General features: G+C 33.7%; 1 protein-coding gene across 3 annotated transcripts in view; it reads left to right on the forward strand.

Annotated features, from left to right (window-relative positions):
* The first annotated feature begins 303 nt into the window (after positions 1-303).
* LOC143222691 (caskin-2-like) overlaps positions 304-19,768 on the forward strand; it is a 222,330-nt gene continuing 202,865 nt past the window's right edge. For 2 of the 3 annotated variants that reach the window (XM_076449533.1, XM_076449535.1), the window contains exon 1: positions 304-732. In XM_076449533.1, coding sequence (XP_076305648.1) covers positions 627-732 — 106 coding nt within the window. In that variant the 5' untranslated portion in view covers positions 304-626. The remainder of the gene's footprint in view (positions 733-19,768) is intronic. The other variant, XM_076449537.1, reaches the window with a different exon arrangement.

Below are 19,768 nucleotides of genomic sequence, written 5' to 3' on the forward strand. Positions count from 1 at the left end.
TTTTTTTTTTTACAATTTCCTTCTTCTTCACTGTCATACTTGCTAGAGTGAGTGTGTTATTTTAAAAATATGATGAGAAATTCGCTTAACGAACTATGAGCGTTTGCTCAGTGTTTCAACAAAAGGATATTTTTATGGAATAGTAAGGAGAACAGTATACTTATAAAGAGAATAAATCTTGGTAAAAATTCAATAGTTGCTTCTTCCCGCTACGATTACACTCAATAAACGAAAGCTGAATGGCTGAGATGGCACATGCGCAACTGAAAGCTATATAGCACGATGGGTAAACGAACCTTCAAGCAAAGTACACAGTGAAGTCTATATCACTGAAGGATATTAGATGATCATTACTGACAACACAAGGAAAGAAAAACGCGACTGGAATGTTGTTTTTTTTTTTTGTAGTTCGGGCAGAGTACGAAAGAAAAACAAACACTTTTGTCTGGTGAGATATTGATTTCTGAATTTGAGGTAAACCTAGGGAAATGGACAAACTCTAACATATTACGATAGACTGTTGCTTCCTGCTCTTCGGTCAGGGAAAAATGGTAAACTAATATTTCTCTGTGCTCTGACTATAAACGATTCTTTGACGCGTTGAATAAGGTGTAAGTTACTACTTGATGTTATCGGCAATGACAAGAGAACATGAACTTTTTCATGCAATTAAATCTGAAGACATACCCGCATTATCGCGCATTTTGGTGAAATACAGAACTTCAAAACAGAGTAAGTAATTTGTATTATGTGAAAAGGAAGATAGTTAAAGCTAATATTTGTTTTTATTACGGTAACATTGTATGTTCTTTGTCTAATCTTAGGAATACCTAATGGAAAGTTATAACAGTTAAGTCATTAGATTGAGACTGCTTTTCACTTCCGATTTCTGTCAGTACCATTCTTTGATTACAAAGTTCTTAATAGTACTTGAAAAAAGTAGGTATATCAGTAAACTCTCAATTAAACAGAAGGTATAGGGGTATTTGCATTTAACTTTTAGATCCATGGTAAATTTTAAAACTTACAACGATTAAAGTGGGGTTCGATTTGTCCAATGGAGAGAACACTTCTAGCAACTTGTGTGGTTTTGCTCTGAAAACAAACAACAAAACAGCTAAGTTTAAAATTTAAATTCAAGTGTTATCTTAGTAAATAAGTCCTTAATTGTATACAGTCACAAAACAAAAAAAATGTTAATATAAGACTCTTTCATAAATAAACGAATTTTTACTCTTAATATTGTTCTGAATGTCCTAAAGAGAAATTATTGTCAAGTGAGGTTGAAATGTGTGGCACGTTTAGGTTAAAGTAAATAAAGAACAGAGAAACATAATTTCTTCTTCCGGACATAAGACACGAACAACATTCTATCTGCTACTAGATTTTGTTTGTTTGTTGTTAAGCTCAGAACTACATTGTGATAAGCTTAACAAGTTATAAGCTCTCAGTCTTACTAATGAGTCGCCGGAAGGATTGGTATTAGGATTTCTTTGTTAGATTTAACAGTTAAAAAAGTTAAGTGTATGTGTTTTTAACACTTTATGAGTACAAGATAGTATTAGTCTTAGCAGAATAAAGTTGTTAAAATATCTATACTGGTTTAATTAAGTATTTGATTAAAACTGAATATTGTAGTAAAAGAAACAAGAAGGTGGATTGATATCCCTTACTGACCTTAAATTTTCGGATTTACTGAGAATAATTGGAATTGTGTGTGTTTTTTCTGTTTTCATGAATTACTTTAATACCTTAATTTGGATTTTCATTTCAGAAAAGGAACATCACAGATTTTCATACTGATTTAGGTTACGAATATTCTTATTTCTTCAGACTTGCATACCTCTGTAGTTTATATGTTGAAAGCTTTCTCTCACAAAGCTTGAAATGCATACACAGGTATATAACAATGACAAAATAAGTGCTTTTATTTTGATTAGTCATTTATATATTATCCGCCCGTCAAATTTTTCTGTTATAATTGGCTTAACAGATTAAGTTTAGCCATACTTAACTTCGACTCTATTACTAATAAAGCTCATTTCTTTTTAAAGCAAATGATAACTTTATTAATAAATACAAAATATCTATCTGCTTTGGAGAGAGAGAGAGAACAAAGAAACAAAGACGACGAATATGGATGGCTACGACTTTGTACTGGTGATTAGACTAAACTAAATTTCCTAAACTACGCAAAGTTTGTGAAATATTATTGGAATTACAGCCAAAAATGTCGTTAACAACGAAGAAATCCAACTGCTAATTAAATCCGCACACAGGTTTTTCTTACCTATTGATTTCTGACGAATACTTCTGCAGTGAACTTACTACACGAGATATCACTTCATTAGTTCATGTCTGCGTTTTAGTTTGATTTACATAAATAACAACTTTTGATCAGATGTTCATAGCTATATCAGAAACGAAACACGTTTCTTGCTTATATCAGTGAGAAAGTTGTATTGTTTTAATATTTACCTCACTAAGCCTAATTTTTGTACGTAAAGAAAACGTAGACATAAATTGTTAGTTGCATGTTTTCATAGTCATGTCATGCCTATTTCGTTATATACTATGAATTAAACATTTGTTTGAACAGTGCGTTCTTGTAAAACGTCAGTACCCTTAGGGGACAGTAAAAATAAAATAAATTATAATATCAAAATTATGTATTAGTACATTATAAAAATGTCTGCTACTTGTCATATTTTTTACGAACACTTTCAGAATTTAAATTTGTTATCTTGCAGCATAGCCTTCGAGTCTCACACGTAGGTCTCATATAGCTAATACCGTATGTGTCACGACAAATCAACCTTAAACAAAATTACGAGTGTTGGCTTGCCTTATAAACTTGTCGAAAAATTAGAGCAGAAAAAATGAGCTTTTCTTTTTATATTCATTCAGTATTTTTGGTATGTATACGTTTTTCTTATTTTCCATTTTCACATTAGTTTGAATTGTTACATTTTCTTGTGTTTCCACTGCACTATATAAAGTTAATAAGTTATATGTTAGACAATAGTGTTTATATTTTATATATGGTAAAGAGATTATAATGTTAGGTAACAATGTTAGAGTTATGTATAAGGTAATAAGACATATAAACGATAATGTTTTTGTTGTACATAAGCTAACAAAATAGAAAATATTAGGCAACAATGATTGTTTCATGTCTAACATTACAAGATATATAATGTTAGATAACAATGTTGGTATTATAAGTAAAGTAATAAAACATATAATGTTAGATCATAATGTCTGTATTATCTCTAACATGATAAGATATATAATATTAGACAGAATGTCTGTGTTATATCTAACATGATAAGATAAATAACGTCAGACGATAATATTTATGTTATATCTATTGTAGGTGAAATTATTTTGAATAATTCTTGATCAATACGTGTTGAAAAGACTTTCGGTGAGGATCATTGCTTAGAGGTTAATCACAAATACATAAATACGGTTTAATTTAACCGCTGTTAAATAACTGGATTTATACATGTGTGTGATCTTCAGTTACATATTTGTTCGTTAACAGTGTTTTGGTTTGAAAAACAAACTTCTTAATCGGTGATAGTATGTAGATGAAACTTTGAATTACACCCATAAAATGATCTTTTTAGTTTTGTCCATAAAAAGTGAAATTTTTCTTTTTACAAATCAATACAGCTCTGCAAATTTAAACTTCATGGAAGTTATTTTTGGTTTTAATAAGAATTTTCGTAATTCAGCTACGTAGATTTCAAAAATATTATTCATTTCTTTCTATTACGTCAGTTTTTTTCATTTTACAACTTAGGAATAAAAACAAACAAGCTCTTACTTAAATAAAATTACAATAGTGAACTATTTTATTACTACATTAGTTTTGCTTGAGTTCTAGAACGATCGATGAGTAACTTACGTCGCAATTTGTCTATAGAAATCTAGAGTCAGTAGTTGTCAACATTTCAGGCATAATACAATGTGACTTGATTTCAATGAAATGATTCACTTGTGTAAAAATACATGTGACATTTTATGAAAAATCTGTAAGTGATGGAGATAAATGGATATCATTTTCGGATTCAGCGTACAGGAATTGCTGTAGAACATGTAAAACTTTCAAGACAATTAAACCATCACAGGCCTGTGTTATTATTAAAAGAGATAAAGTTACGTAACTCATCACGAACGTCTAGTCTATACTGCATAAAAAGTATAGTATTGTACTTTAGAGAAATAATGTTAATATAAATATGTATTAATAAATATTTTACATTTACAAGTTTCTCTACGGAAAGAATGATAAAATATTTTATTAAAAAACACAAGTTATATTCGTTTAGAAAGGGTTTGAGATGTTTCATGGAGGGAAGAAATTACAGTCTCAGTAATGAAATAGAATAACATGTTTTACGGCAACGAATGAACATATGCTAACAGTCTTGTGTGGTAACAAAGCACTATTCTGTTATTTATTTATATAATTATCGTAGTTGACTAAAAAACACATTCATTACAATGAAATTAAAATAAAGTACATCCAAGTGATGCTGGTTAACGTATATTGAATTTATTTCGTGAACGAATATTGTCAAAAGTAAGTGGTTTATCTAACGCTTCTCTTTCTTCTTGTTTAAGGTTTGATCATGTATTCTCCGTTTTTAAAGGTTATGTTGTACATCAACATTTTATTGATGTTGTGTGTTGTTTTATGTAATATTCTACATACAACTGTAGTTATTTTGTGTTGCTAAATAATGCGATGAGTTACAACCTGCATAATAGATACTGTATTACCTTAAGAAAAACAAAGCACCTATGTGCTTACTAATTTCAAAGTAAATTTTGAAATAAGTATATCATTCTGTGTACTTTATTTTTAGTTCAAAATATAATGTTTGTCACTTAAACCATAAAGATGTGAGAAATATTATACATCACTATGTAACAAAAATTTTGTTCCTGGATAGTATGCGTTATTTCTTAATTGTTTATATAGTAAAAGTACAGAAAATGACTATAATTTCCTTCAAACTTTGCTTTTGTGACCTGGATAATGAAATTTAAAAATTAACGTATTTTTTATGTAAAAACGGGCAAATTTGAACATTTTCATTTCCATAAGGTCTGAATGAAACAACATATAAATCAATATTTACATGTATTTATACTAAAGTTATACAAAAAGGAACAAAAATGTTTAGAAGTGAGTAGTTTTTCGAGATTTGCGACTGTAATATAAATTACTTTCAAGTATCTGGCGGAGTGGGTACAGGGAGCTCAGTGCAATGTGGCACTGGAGCGATGGATGATGGAAGGTCCGGATACGTGATAGCAGATGCATTCTTGCCAGCCCGACGTATGAAAGGGTTCACCATGCAGAAGTAACAATTGTTTGAGTGGTCAGTAGGTTCGCGCCAAGTTCTTGGAATAGCGAACTTCTTGGCTCTGTACCATCATGCAAAAGAGCAAAATAAAATTGTTATTATGTGTAAGAGATTCATACAAAATATTTTATATATGATATTTTTCTATATTATTGGAAATTTTAAAAAAATATAATTTTTAAAAGGTCTAAAATTTGTATAATATAAAATCTTACTATTCAAGCAAGCAAAAATTGTCCATCTTACTTTCTAGAGTTTTTTGCAGTGCTCACAGGTAAAATGAGGTGCCCAGGGTTTGTCTCGATGCCCGACAGACATGCCGAACTATGCCTTGTAGGCTTCACACTATTAGCAGATGCTGCCACAGAGTACCTTTTCGCTCTTGTCTTGATAAATTGACCAGATACATTGTAGAATGCGTCTGGAGAATGCTTGCAGCTTTTTGATGCCATCTCTGATAAAATCAGATTAATCTGTGTGTTTACTTAGGCAGCTAGAACTAAACTGAAGTGGTGAGTGGTGAGCCCCTGTATATATATTACTATGGAAAGTTCTAGAAATTCTGGTAAGTTCTACAATATTCTAGAAAGTTCTTGAAAATTTTTGTAAGTTCAAGGAAATTTTCTATCAGCTACTCAGCACTGAATCTATCTGGAATGTTCTGGAAAATGGGTAGATTTGAAAATTTCATAACCTAGGTCACAAAAGCAAAGTTTGAAGAGGAAAATTGGTCTTTTCCATTTACTTTAGGCATAAGCAATTGGGAAATAACACTTTCTGCCCAGGAACAAGAAAACGTAAAAAAAATTGTTATATAGTGTAACACAATGAACTTTTGCTCTGAATGACATGAGTTATTGAGTGATAAACGTCCTCCCCTACAAACAGCAACAACGAAAAACATGCATATATAGGAACTGAGATTTCACTTGAAATAATCAGCGAGTAATTTGAGAATTTCTACATTCCGAGATAGAATAGTTATATTGATGACCAGTATTATAAGGTCAATTGCCATCAATTAACTTTCCACTGTGTAAAAGGTTTCATTTTAGTTATTTTTATCAAAGTGTAGGTAGCTTACATAAGATATTAACAAAATACTGTTGTGCAGTGGATTAAAACAACTGGGTATCTATATGTTTGTTTGCTTTTCGAATTTCGCGCAAAAGCAACTCGAGGGCTATCTGCGCTAGCCGTCCCTAATTTAGCAGTGTAAGACTAGAGGGAAGGCAACTAGTTATCACCACCCACCGCCAGTTCTTGGGCTACTCTTTTACCAACGAATAGTGGGATTGACCGTCACTTTATAACGCCCTCACGGCTGAAAGGACGAGCATGTTTGGTGCGACGGGGATTCGAACCCGCGGCCCTCGGATTACTAGTCGAACACCTTAACCCACCTGGCCATGCCAAGCGAGGGTATTTATATAAATACAACTTACTTATGTATATTAGCATTATGATATCAAACGTTTTGCTTAACTATATTATTGATAAATGTATTATTCATCAGCAACTATTCATAATAACTTTTACATTTCAAAATGTGCACAGACTGACGTTTCTTTATGGATCAATGGTAAGTTTACAGACTTACAACGCTAAAGTCTATCACTTGATTTAAAAAAGAAAATATTTCGTTCAACACACAGTTTTACCCCAATAAACCAATAATGGTGTGTATGAACAAAATGGCAATGAACGTATATTTTATTTGGATAATAATTTATTATAAATGTTTTGGTAAAACTAGGAAAGTATGTTAAATCTTTTTTCCTTTTTGTTCAGATCACAGTCACTGAAAGTATATGACAGTTATTTTGATCTGCGAAACAGACTTTGTCCTATTGTACATCATTTGTATGTAAGAGAACCTTCCTAACCAACGTTTGTAAACGTTTGTGCACTTAAATTGACACCAAGCATTTCATTGTGAATTATTCCACCTAGGTATACTTCATTCTTAGTGAAACGTAGAGCATAAGAAGAAGAAGGTATATGGAACTGTTTAATATTATGCGCTTTACCGTGAGAAAACTCTGTTTTGTATAGCCATTTATGCAGTATTATTTAAGGAACTTGTAATGGTATCAAAAACATTCAATAATGAAAAACAGCTAAACGTTTATCTATTCTTTACCTGTTTGATTTTTATATTTTCGAGGAAATTAAACATATTTATAAAATTGTTTATACTAATTAAGTTTTAAGTGTTTGCCATTGAATTTGAAAAGATCTTAAATAACACTGCACAACAAAGTTTTTGCTTCTTGAACACTGTTGGGTGTTCCTTCATCGAAATCTTCAGTTTTGTCATGTTTTTTATTATATTTGTGTCCAAAAACTTTCGTTTCTGTAAGAGACCTGTGAACAATGTTTTGTGCAGTCTGGGCATGTCCAGGCATGAAATCAGGCCAGGCTTGAAGCTGTTATGTGGAAGTATGCAGCCCGGACATGCCTGGACAGGCCGGAGCCAGCTTGACACTGTCTCAGCAAGCTATAAAAGTGGTTTACATACACAGATACTGCTCATTGAATTACTATAGACCTTACAGTGTGTACGTATAGTTTCAGAATATAGCATTGCCTCAGTAGCACTGTAACAAGTAAGTTAGATATTATAGACGTTTTACAGGACGAATGGTGTCGGCCAATATGTCTCGTCAATGTCGTAAGAGCCGCGATACATTCTGCTATATTTGTGGCGAGTATACGCTTGTTCATCAGAGACGTTCAATGACTGCTCTTGTGAAGAAAGCATATCATTTGTACTTCGGCTGTAAAATTGGTGATCAAGACCAGGAATGGGCGCCTCACATTTGTTGTGCGACATGTGCTGTCTGTCTGAGAGCTTGGCTCAAAGGCACTCGAAAGACAATACTGTTTGCTGTCCCGATGATATGGCCAGAACAGAAAAACCATGTGACAGACTGTTACTTCTATTTGACTAATGTGTCTGGTTTCTCTGCCAAAAACAAGAAGTCAATTGAATACCCTAATCTGCCTTCAGCAATGAGACCCGTGACACATGACGACAGTCTTCCAATTCCGAAGCCACCAGAGGAATGAACCTTAGATGAACCAGATGAAGAAACTGCAATGCAGGGAACTGGCAGTGACATTGATCAGGATTTTGAACCGTGCTCCTCAGGCGATCCACATCTCATAACACAGTCAGAATTAAACGATCTGGTCAGAGATTTGGGTCAGTCAAAAGCAAAAGCCCAATTGCTGGGTTCGATACCACAGGAATGGTGTTTGTTGTCACCAGGTACGAAATTTTTTGTTTTTCGAAGCCGTCATGATGATATAACCAAATTCCTTGCACAAGTTGACAGTCCCTGTTTCTGTGTTGACATCGAAGGTTTGTTCATTGCTTTGAGTTGTGACCATGACTCGCAAGAGTGGCGTCTCTTTATTGATTCATCAGTGTTAAGCCTCAAAGCTGTTCTGTTACACAATGACAAAGTACACCCTTCAATACCTGTTGGCTATGCAGCACACATGAATGAAACCTACGAGAACATGGAAATATTGCTGAAGCACATCCAGTGCAGCAAGTATAACTGGAAGATCTGTGGAGATCTGAAAGTCATTGCTCTGTTACTGGGACTACAGCTAGGCTATATAAAGTACTGTTGTTTCATCTGTGAATGGGACAGTTGTGCCAAAGAGTCACATTATTCTAGACAGAGCTGGCTACTCCGTAAAAAGTTCGTTCCAGGACTGAAAAATGTGGCGCATGAACCGCTTGTCGACTTGGCAAAGATTTTTTTGCCTCCTCTTCACATAAAATTGCGACTTATGAAGAATTTTGTGAAAGCAATGAATAAAGAAGGCGAAGGTTTATTTAAGACAGATGTTCCCAAGAATAACTTGGGGATCAACTTGGGGATCAAGAGGCCAAGATCAAAGAGGGCATTTTTGTTGGCCCTCAGATCGGACATGTGATGAGTGAAGCAGTTCAAAGATCTATTAGTTGGGCTGGAAAAGATTGCCTGGAAAGACTTCAGTGACGTTGTTGACATTTTTCTTGGCAATTACAGAGCCCCACATTACATTCAGCTGGTAGACAAACTTCTCAAAGCATACAAAACAATGAAGTGCAACATGTCACTCAAGATTCATTTCCTCCACTTACACTTGGACTTCTTCCCCGCAAATCTTGGTGCTGTTAGTGACGAACACGGTGAAAGGTTTCACCAGGACATTGCTACAATGGAAAAACCATATCAGGGCAACTGGAAACTGTCACTGCTTACTGACTACTGTTGGACACTGCAACGTGATGCACCGGACATTGAATACAAACGAAAATCAGAAGCAAAACACTTTTAATTATGTTGAACTTAATAGCGTATTAGAAACATAAATGCAATTAAATACGTTATTGCCGGTAAACAGTTAACTGTCTATTTCTCAGAGTTCCTAAGTGATAAAGCAAAACTAAAACTATATTTGTGCATACCCATCAGCAAAAACGTTTCAGGAAGCAAAACTTTAAAAAAAAAATTGTTGTGCGTGTAATAGACAGTTTAAATTGAACAAGCTTTTTCAATTTCTTTTAAGCCTACCCCTAAGGGTTCATCAATAATTCTGAATGAATATAACACCAAAAACCGGTCTTCGATACCCGTGGCGGACACTGCATAGATAGTTCGTTGTGTAGTTTTGTGCTGAAAAAAACTGAATGCATTTATTTTTCCTTTCAATTCTGTTCACTTGACAGAAGAAAATATTCTGAGTTTTTCTCGCCGGTAATGCTTGACGTAAAGATGGACTTGTATCAATGAAGTTACAATTTTTTTATGACAAATGTAGATAACTTGATTTAGCAACAACCGACGTTTGTTTTGTATCGGTGAAACTACATTACTTTGAATTTTTATTTTCACAAATGCTTTTAGTTAATTAGCATATTAATAGATAAAATTAACACTTGTAAGACTGAAAGGTTTTTAGTATCAACAATATTTTTAACACAATTTGCAAATAACTTATAAAGACTTTCAGGTGAAACTATCGAAAACTGTTTCAGCTCGTGAGGTCGAGAGAGTTGGTGTCTCAACAAAGTATAAAATATACATACACAAGCTTTAGATCTGTCCCGTTAACACTGGAAAAATATGAATTGTATGTCTGCACGACACAAAAACGAAAGGATAATTGAATAAATGTTTCTGTGATATTTTATTTAGAGAAGAAAATAAAATATTTTTCTTCACCTTAAGCCTCTTCACCAAACATTGCTGGGTTTGGGTTTTGTTGTTGCCATGATTCTTTTGTATATTGTATTGTGAAACAAACATGGTGACTGAGTATAGTCAAACTGGTTTAACCTTACTGCTTGTACAAGTTGATCTGGGCTAACAAACAGACACATAGGAGGTGGTCTTAAGTTTACCCTTTACCTTTTTTTAGGGTTAGTTGACAATATATTCTGTTTGTTACGAATAACTTCTTTTTCTGTAAGATATATATGTTATGTAACATCTACAAACTCTGGAAATTTCATTCAAAATATCATAACGGTGCATATTTAACAATGCACAAAAACATGTTCCAGCAAAACACTAAATTGATAATTTATTATCTGCCTCGGTGTATGGCCTATTTGGTCGAAAATGATCTTCAGTTGATAATTTGGGCTCATGCAGAATAACGTATCTTGTTGAATCCACAAGTATGTTCCTTTTAAGTTACTTATAAAACACTAAATTATCCATAATTCTTTAAAATATTTAAACATTTTAGTCGATGTTTTCGACTGATCACGGATTTTATTCCAGTATAATCTTGCACTGCTATAAAGTTAATGATTCTTCGGCCAATATTGACAGTGAGATGACTTCATGGATGAAAAAAACAATCTGAGTGGACTTAGGCCTGTTTAGATATCATACTACAATAACAATTACGACTTTATAGACAGCTTAACCTTTCTATTTTGTTCCAATCAACTTCCTTTTCTTATATTTATGCATTGTTTTATTGTATATAAACACCTGTTATGTTCAAGACAAACAATCACATGTTTATATATTTTTATTGTGCTTCGATAACTTTTACGTTCAAACCAAATAAGTTCATGTGTATATTTATCTGTTTTTACTTTACTTGAACACCTGTAACTTTCAAGCCAAATAAAGTCCATGTTGCTGCTTACGTGTTTTTACTTTAGTGGAACCTGTGAGGTTTTTACTTCTACTGAACGTAGTTAAAGAACATAATATATTTTACTGTATGACTTTATACTTTTATAACTATTTGATAATCTGTTATAAAAGTGAGTGCTAATCAGTCTAACTCTAGTGACAATTTTTTTATTAGCTAACATGGTAAAAGGGTCATTAACCAAAATCTTAGAAATTTTGTCACTATTAAGCGTGTGTGTGTGTATATATATATATATATATTTATATGGCACGAAAAATTTTCACGATGTGGCCTTTACCCTGGTGTTCGTATGAAATCAGTCATTGCGAGGCAATTTCATGCGTAAAAGACTCGTGTCTAATCGGTCTTTTCTTTTCTTCTAATGATCTTTTATTTTTTCTCTTTCTTACTTCCCTTAATTTAACCCGATAACTTCCTTGTAGTTCTTACCGATTACTGTACTTACGATTGATTAGGGCTGTAATATATTACAGTAAAACAAAAAGTCATTCAGGATTTGCCCAATCTAACTGTTGAAATAAAAAAAACATGTTTGTGTATATAATACAAAAATAAAAAATACTTGTAATTAAAATATTACTTTCAATATAAAGAATAATTATCCTTTTTCATGAACTTTTAGCATATATATACATGTATATAAAAGTACTTGCTTTACACTTGTGTATTTATTAATGTATATTGCTCTACACTGGTGTGTATCTACACACACTTGCTATAATCTAGTACATATATATAGATATAAGTATTTGCTCTACACTAGTGTGTGTGTGTGTGTATATATATAAGTTTGTTTGTTTTGAATTTTTGCGCAAAACTACACGAGAGCTATCTGCGCTAGCCGTCCCTAATTAACCAGTGTAAGACTAGAGGGAAGGTAACTAGTTATCACCACCCACCGCCAACTCTTGGGCTACTCTTTTATCAAAGAATAATGGGATTGAATTACACATTATAACGCCCCACGGCTAAAAGGGCGAGCATGTTTGATGTGACGGGGATTCCAACCCGCGACCCTCAGATTACGAGTCGAACGCCTTAACCCACCTGGCCATGCCGGGTCTACATAGAGGGAAATAGAGTGTGCAGTACACGCGTTAGTCTGTACACAACTTAGCCTGGGCAGTATTGCTGGAAGCCAGCTAAGTAAGTTATTGACCACCATTTTGAAAGCATAATCATTATATAGTATCAAGTCAACGCTGAAAATTATCTGTGACCAAACAGTGTGCAAGAAACAACATGACTTTCTCTGTAACCAACATTTACGTTCTCTTCAATGATTGGACAATTTTCATCATAATTAAAATGTGTTCAAAAACAAAGCTAACTATCTGAATTTAAATATCAACATCGTTAACCAAACATTCAACTCCAAAGGTTTCAATAAAACGGAAACTTTCGACTTTGAAGTTATAAACTTTCCATTTCGAAAATGTGAATATCCTATAAACGATATGATACAACATTTTACTGCTGTCATTTTATTAGATAGAAAAGAATCTGTTCATTAAAATACTTTTTTTGATGAACCTTGTAAACTCATTCGATTTTTTCACAAACGAGACTTTGCCTATTGCATTTAAAATTGAAAATAATTCAATATTTGGGAAAATTCAACAGTATTCTTGCTACTATCTTTGGATAATAATTAACTCTGTCACCAACATTTACATTCTATTCAATGATTGTCTTTTAGACCAGAAAGATAGCTATGCCATGGGATCATCCGTCGGCTCAACCTTAGCTAACGCATTTCATTGTAACTACGAGTGATTCTAACTGGACAACTGTCTGGCTGATGGTAAACCAATCCATTATTTTGATGATACTCCTACGATATTTTATTCTAAGGATCATGAACCTGAGTTTCTAGAAAATTTAACCTATTGTTATTCCAACGTAATTTTTACTTTTGTAATTAAGAACAACCGTAGTGTCCTTTTCTTAGACATCCTTATAAACCCTGATGCTAAAGGTGTCTCTAGGCCTACTTACTGAAGTACAACCTTCATTGTACTCTACACCCGTGTTGTCTGTTTCAATCCTCTGAACATAACCTGATCGCTTGTTTATTTACTGCGGTTTAAAAAATGTCGTTGTTTATGTGAGCATTGCTTAACCAACTCATCAAACTGTTGCCTAAGTAATGCGCACATATTTAATTGAGAATTTTCTTTAAATCAATAAATCAGATAAATTATTTCCCTGTTAAAGAGTATATTCCTATCCCACTTCGTTCGTGGATCATTGAGTTATGTACTTATAGTAGCTGTAAAGCTACCTATCTTTACTAGCAAAGTCAAGAGCAATTTAACTGTATATATCACATAGTGATTTCCTGTAGCACTTTTTACTATTTATCAACCCTCTGTCTTTGTACCCCACCCCATACGCATTCAATGGGATTAAATTCTGCCATACACAGAATTTAATGTATGGTACACTCAGATCTGCACCTCTTCTAGCCCCCACACAGTCAAACTGCTAAATACAGAGTTTAATCTGTGGTTCACATAGATCTGCACCTTTTCTATCCTCCAACCTTCACACAGTCAAACTGCCAAATACAGAGTTTAATCTGTGGTCCACGCAGGTCTGTACCTCTTCTATCTAACGTGAGTCTTCTTATTAAACAAAATTTCTCTATCTTAAAGAGTAACTTCACCTCTGTTAAATTAGCTCTGTTTTAATTTGTTTATCAACCAATATATTTACCTAGTGGTAGTCTATATTTATCTCAGTGATGACACAGTTTTAGTGTGGAGAGAAACAGTATGAACATACGAATCGTATGAGAAGTCAATATATTATCCTATCGCTGCGTTGGTACAGCGTTTAGCGTAAACGAGAAATCGTAGAGAAGAAAAACAACTAAAATTATTTGAAAGCAATACAGAAAGAATATTTACTTAACATAAGAGCTAAAACAGAAATAAAAGTAAAGTGGAAGGCGCTTTACGAGACAGATCTGTATATCGCGTGGTATTTGGATTATTATGTGGAAGATGGATGTTCAAAACAGAATCTATATAATCAGTTGGATTTTTAAAAAAACAACCTATCTAATCAGTGACACCACACTGTGTAAATAAAGGCTTCATTACAAGGTTTAACGTGCTCTGTATAACAAGTATATAATGAAGAACGTGTGGGTTGTTTTAGGTGATAATGGTAGTTTCTACAAAATAATCCGCCTGATTTACAGAATTTAGTGACAATTTTAATTTTTTTACACCAACTGGTAAACCAGTACGTTGCCAAACTACAAACACTTAATAGGTAGGCGTCGCCACTGAACTCGCCTGATCCTTCCTCGGCCCGGCATGGCCAAGCGTGTTAAAGCGTGCGACTCGTAATCTGAGGATCGCGGGTTCGCATCCCCGCCGCGACAAACATGCTCGTTCTTTCAGCCGTAGGGGCGTTATAATGTTACGGTCAATCCCACTATTCGTTGATAAAAGAGTAGCACAAGAGTTGGCGGTGGGTGGTGATAACTAGCTGCTTTACCTCTTATCTTACACTGCTAAATTAGGGATGGCTAACACAGATAGCCCTCGAGTAGCTTTGTGCGAAATTCCAAAACAAACAAACAAATCCTTCTTCCTCATGTCTACGTACTATCGTCACTCTGTTTTTTTTTATTTGTTTTCAGATGACAAGAAATACTTTTCACGTACAAATTCTGTACAATTAAACAGTTCGTGTTTCATAGCCAGGACAGTACTGTTCAGATAACATTGAAATAGGTTACTTGTTATTATGTGCTTTTTTTAATGAAATGTACTTGTGAAAACTTTATATAGATGCTAATGGGTTAAACGTGCTTAAATAATTTATTTGTTGAGAATTAAAGTATAAAGACGAAAGCTTTGTAGTTAATAAAGCTGTAGCTATTCAGCGTATGTGTATGTGTCCCACAATGGATCAGCGGTAAATTTACGCTAAAATACTAGGCTCGATTCTCCACTGTAAACTGACGGAAGTGCGGATAGTTCATTGTGCAGTTCTGCGCTGAAACAATACATTCGTTGTTTGATGCAACTTAGATAGTCTTGTTATATGCACGCAAGGCTCTTCTAGCTTCAAAACTCGTCTTTTCAAGTGGCTTATGCATTTGCTACATACTAGATAACATGTACACAAAAGAAAGGTTCTTATAGGATCAATAGAATGATACTTTATGCTATCCCTTCTGCAGTGTTTTAAGTTAAGTTGAGATAATACTTTGAACAGGCATGTTAAAAACATGGCCCATCCTCTTGAATTATCGGTTTATAATATTTAGGCTCTTCACCAGCACACTTTAAAAGAGTGCAACCCAATCTCGTATATTGTATTACAAGCGATGAACTTTTGAACTTATATTCGTCCTTGAATATTTTTTGTCATGCCACTTGGCGGAAATTACACGACTTGTTTATTTATGAAATAACTTTGACCTACATAACGTTGCTGGTTTATATATCTTTTATCGCAGGGGGAACTGTTATATGATATATGATGTCCTCATAATGAGTGCTTTGAAGGTACGTTCTAAACTTAGGTTCAGACATTATCCATATTTGTATTCTAGAGGATTACATTTAATTTGTTTTGTAAAAACGATCTATCGATAACTGGTCACTGTGTTTTCTTTAAACATAGCGTGCCTATTTCCTTTTCTTCTTTTTTCTCCTATCAGATAATCTTTTGAGTTCTCTGCCGAGTTTTAAAAAAACAACAACAACAAACAACTGTTTAATAACTGGTGGCACCCAAACTAAAATTATGTTGTTGTTTTTATTTACGGCAGAGCTATTATTCTTATCTGCCGCTGTATCTAAGGCTAAACTTCTTATCAGAGGGAAATCAATCAGCAACACCCACTTTACATTCTAAAGGAGTGACAGTCACTCTTATAACAAACTATAGCTCAGTTAAATAAAATGCACGAAATATTTGTAGTATTACAGGATTCGAACACAGTTTGCCAGAATAACATTATTCTTACTTGTTTAAATGTTTAAGTAAAAGTTTAAAACACTTTAATATACGACTCAGATAAAATGGAAAATATACTTTTCATATCTCGAGATTACTGGTGTGTATGTCTGTGTGGTATGTGATATATTAATCTTATGGTTATTTAGTAGTACCTAAACCTATCGTAGAACACTTGGATAATGTTCTGGAGTACTTGATAATAATAGGGTAAAAGATTTAAAAAGCTTAAAGAGTTCCATAGTTAAAGCTTGATAGCTTTTTAAAGAGTTTTGTGAAGTAAACAACTTATTGTAAGCATTTTGTTTTTCACTTGTAATAACATCCAAACCGACCGGAAGTGATGGGTAGGTTTAAAATATAAGATTTGCCCATGTTTATGAATAATGGTTATCCACTTACTTGTCCTGTTAAATCACATGGAGTAAGGTACTAACTGAGTACATTGGACTCGGGATTACAGTTTTTCCAAATGGATGACTCACGAAAATAACACTTCCTATTTTTCCATTTCATTTTAACTTAAAATGTTACATGATATTTGGAGTTAGATATTTTTACAATTTCATATGTCGTTGAAAGAAAATATGAAATTGGCATCTAAAAATCTTTTTCTTTTTTTACTTTGTAATTGTAGACTGCTTTAAATGTAGGTTTTCAGGAAATACCAGGCTGTAAAGTTGTACAATCTATAGGGACAGAGGAACTTCAAAGGTTTGCACGTTTCATTATGCTGCTTTACACATGATGATATCCAGTAATGAGAGTGTGGATATCATGTTTGTTAGTTCTGAGATATGGGGGAACTAATGTAACGTGGAAAACATATTGACTTGTTGTTCAATGGTTATTCTCTGAAAGCCCATCTCAACACTGAAGACTTTTCTACGATATCTCTGACTTCGAGTTTTTTAGCTGTGTTGGTACGTTATTTGTTTTCAATGTTCAATCTGCTTTTAACTACACTTTTTTTTCAGGACTCGATCCTTGCGCTGGACGCAGCACGTGTGGTTAGTTCGTCGGGAAATCTTAAGTTTAAAAACCAAACCAAACAGCAAATAATATCTTAGCTGAATTGAAGAGGTTTCCAGTGTCTTCTATAGGTTAACGCCAATTTATATTTTAGACTCCCAGTCACTGGTAAGTTTGAGTTTCGATACATGTGATGGGCACTGGAAGAATAGCACAATGTATAGCTTTGTACTTGACAACGAACAAACTTCTTCATTTCACAGGATTTGAAATTCTCATTTTAACCACAGTATTCTAGTTATTACCTATGAAAAAAAAACGAAAACCAGAACAGAAACAACAAATACAAATCCTGACCGATTACAACATACGTAAATCTTAAATATAAATATATTAACTTTTACAAGACAAGAACTGCTTTTATTAATCAGTTTCATATCAGTCCGTACCAAATCAGCGGAGATATGTATCCAACGTAGCTGCAGTTTTGGTTGTTTAATTGTATTCTCAATACGAAGTTGTCATTTTCTGCAACGTATGCCATTTTTCGTTGACAATAGTATGTTGAAGTGTAAATAATAGACATTTTGAAAAGTCAGGGCGTAGGAATTCCTTTATCATATCTCACTTAAATATAATACCAAAAAAAAAAAATTGTCCATAACGGAAAGCACGGGTGAACGCTAATTATTTACTTTTGTCATAAATAAACTGAAGGTTTTTAAGCAATCCAGTAAAACAGTAAAACAAAGTCTTCTTAATTCTCTCCTGGAATAAAGTTCTGTAATTTTCTTTGTTAGTGTGTGTAGGTAAATACTACATCAGCAGTACAGAACACCCGACTGGCTCTTTCTCGTGAACTGAAGCTTTGTCTAATGCTAATAAGCATACGTAAGACAATTTACTTTCCATATTACTGTGTCCATAGTGTACATATATAGTAATTACTCCGACTGAACACAGTACACTGAGCATCTTCCCATACAACTACGCCTGTAAGAGAAATCGTCCCACGTGAGTGGTATGAATTACGATGTGGGAAGAGTAAAATGTACCCTAGTGAGAGAGGTATCTGAGAAGTTAGACACACGTAAACGTGATTATGTTAACATTAACAGCTGACAGAGAAAGGCCTAATTCATCAAGATTAATTTTTCCTTGCATGATTTGTTTATTTCCCCTTTTTTGTATGCCCCTGTATGCATGTGTATATGTGTTTGTAGATATACAACATATTAATTTACGTTTTAGTTATCTTTTTTTTCTCATTTACAGCTAGTTTGCTCTTAATTAAAATGTATTACCAATCGATCTTCTTCTATGTATCTGTTTATTGGTAATTATTACACTTTAAATGTGTATAAATTTTGATAATTTCTTCGTCTTCTCATCACAATGTTTTGTTGTAATGTTACAACTAGAATACATAATAGTGTGTGAAAGAAGGGGAAAAACATAAAAAAATGAAACGAAAATAATTATAAAACTGATCGTCCCTTAGAAACTTATAAAAACCACAGAATTAAATTGGTTTCTGCTTACGAGTGCTTTGGAGTCAGTTTCGTCAAAATGTCTGTGTGATAGTCATTAAATGTTGCTGCAAATGAATGTCTGAGTGCTAGTCATTACATGTTGTTGTAACTCTTCTCTTAGAATACATCTTCGACGCTAGGCCTATTTCTATTTTAATAAGAAATAATACAGTTTATACGCGTGGACGTTAATATGGGTCATGTAACAAGCACTATAATACGTCAAAGTTGGTTAAATCTCGCTCTCTCATTCTTGAAAATGTAGGATTTAACCTTGCTTTGAGGCGCTGTATATTAAACAACTTCTTGGTTATTCACAATATTTTTTGTGCTGTGACCGAATTGTAACTTTATAAACCCTATCTGCAGGAACGCATATAGAAAAAAAAAACATAATTATATCAAGTCATACCTACCACGTGCAAATTTCCAGTTCATATTAATACGACGTCACAAAATAATTTGGTTTTATTTGTTTGTTTTTGAATTTCGCACAAAGCTACTCGAGGGCAATCTGTGCTAGCCGTCCCTAATTTAGCAGTGTAAGACCAGAGGGAAAGCAGCTAATCATCACCACCTACCGCCAACTCTTGGGCTACTCTTTTATCAACGAATAGTGGGATTGACCGTTACATAATAACGCCCCCACGGCTGGGAGGGCGAGCCTGTTTGACGCGACGCGGGTACGAACCCGCGACCATCAGATTACAAGTCGCACGC

The sequence above is a fragment of the Tachypleus tridentatus genome, chromosome 8, assembly GCF_004210375.1.
Source record: "Tachypleus tridentatus isolate NWPU-2018 chromosome 8, ASM421037v1, whole genome shotgun sequence".
NCBI classification, from domain to species: Eukaryota; Metazoa; Arthropoda; class Merostomata; order Xiphosura; family Limulidae; genus Tachypleus; species Tachypleus tridentatus.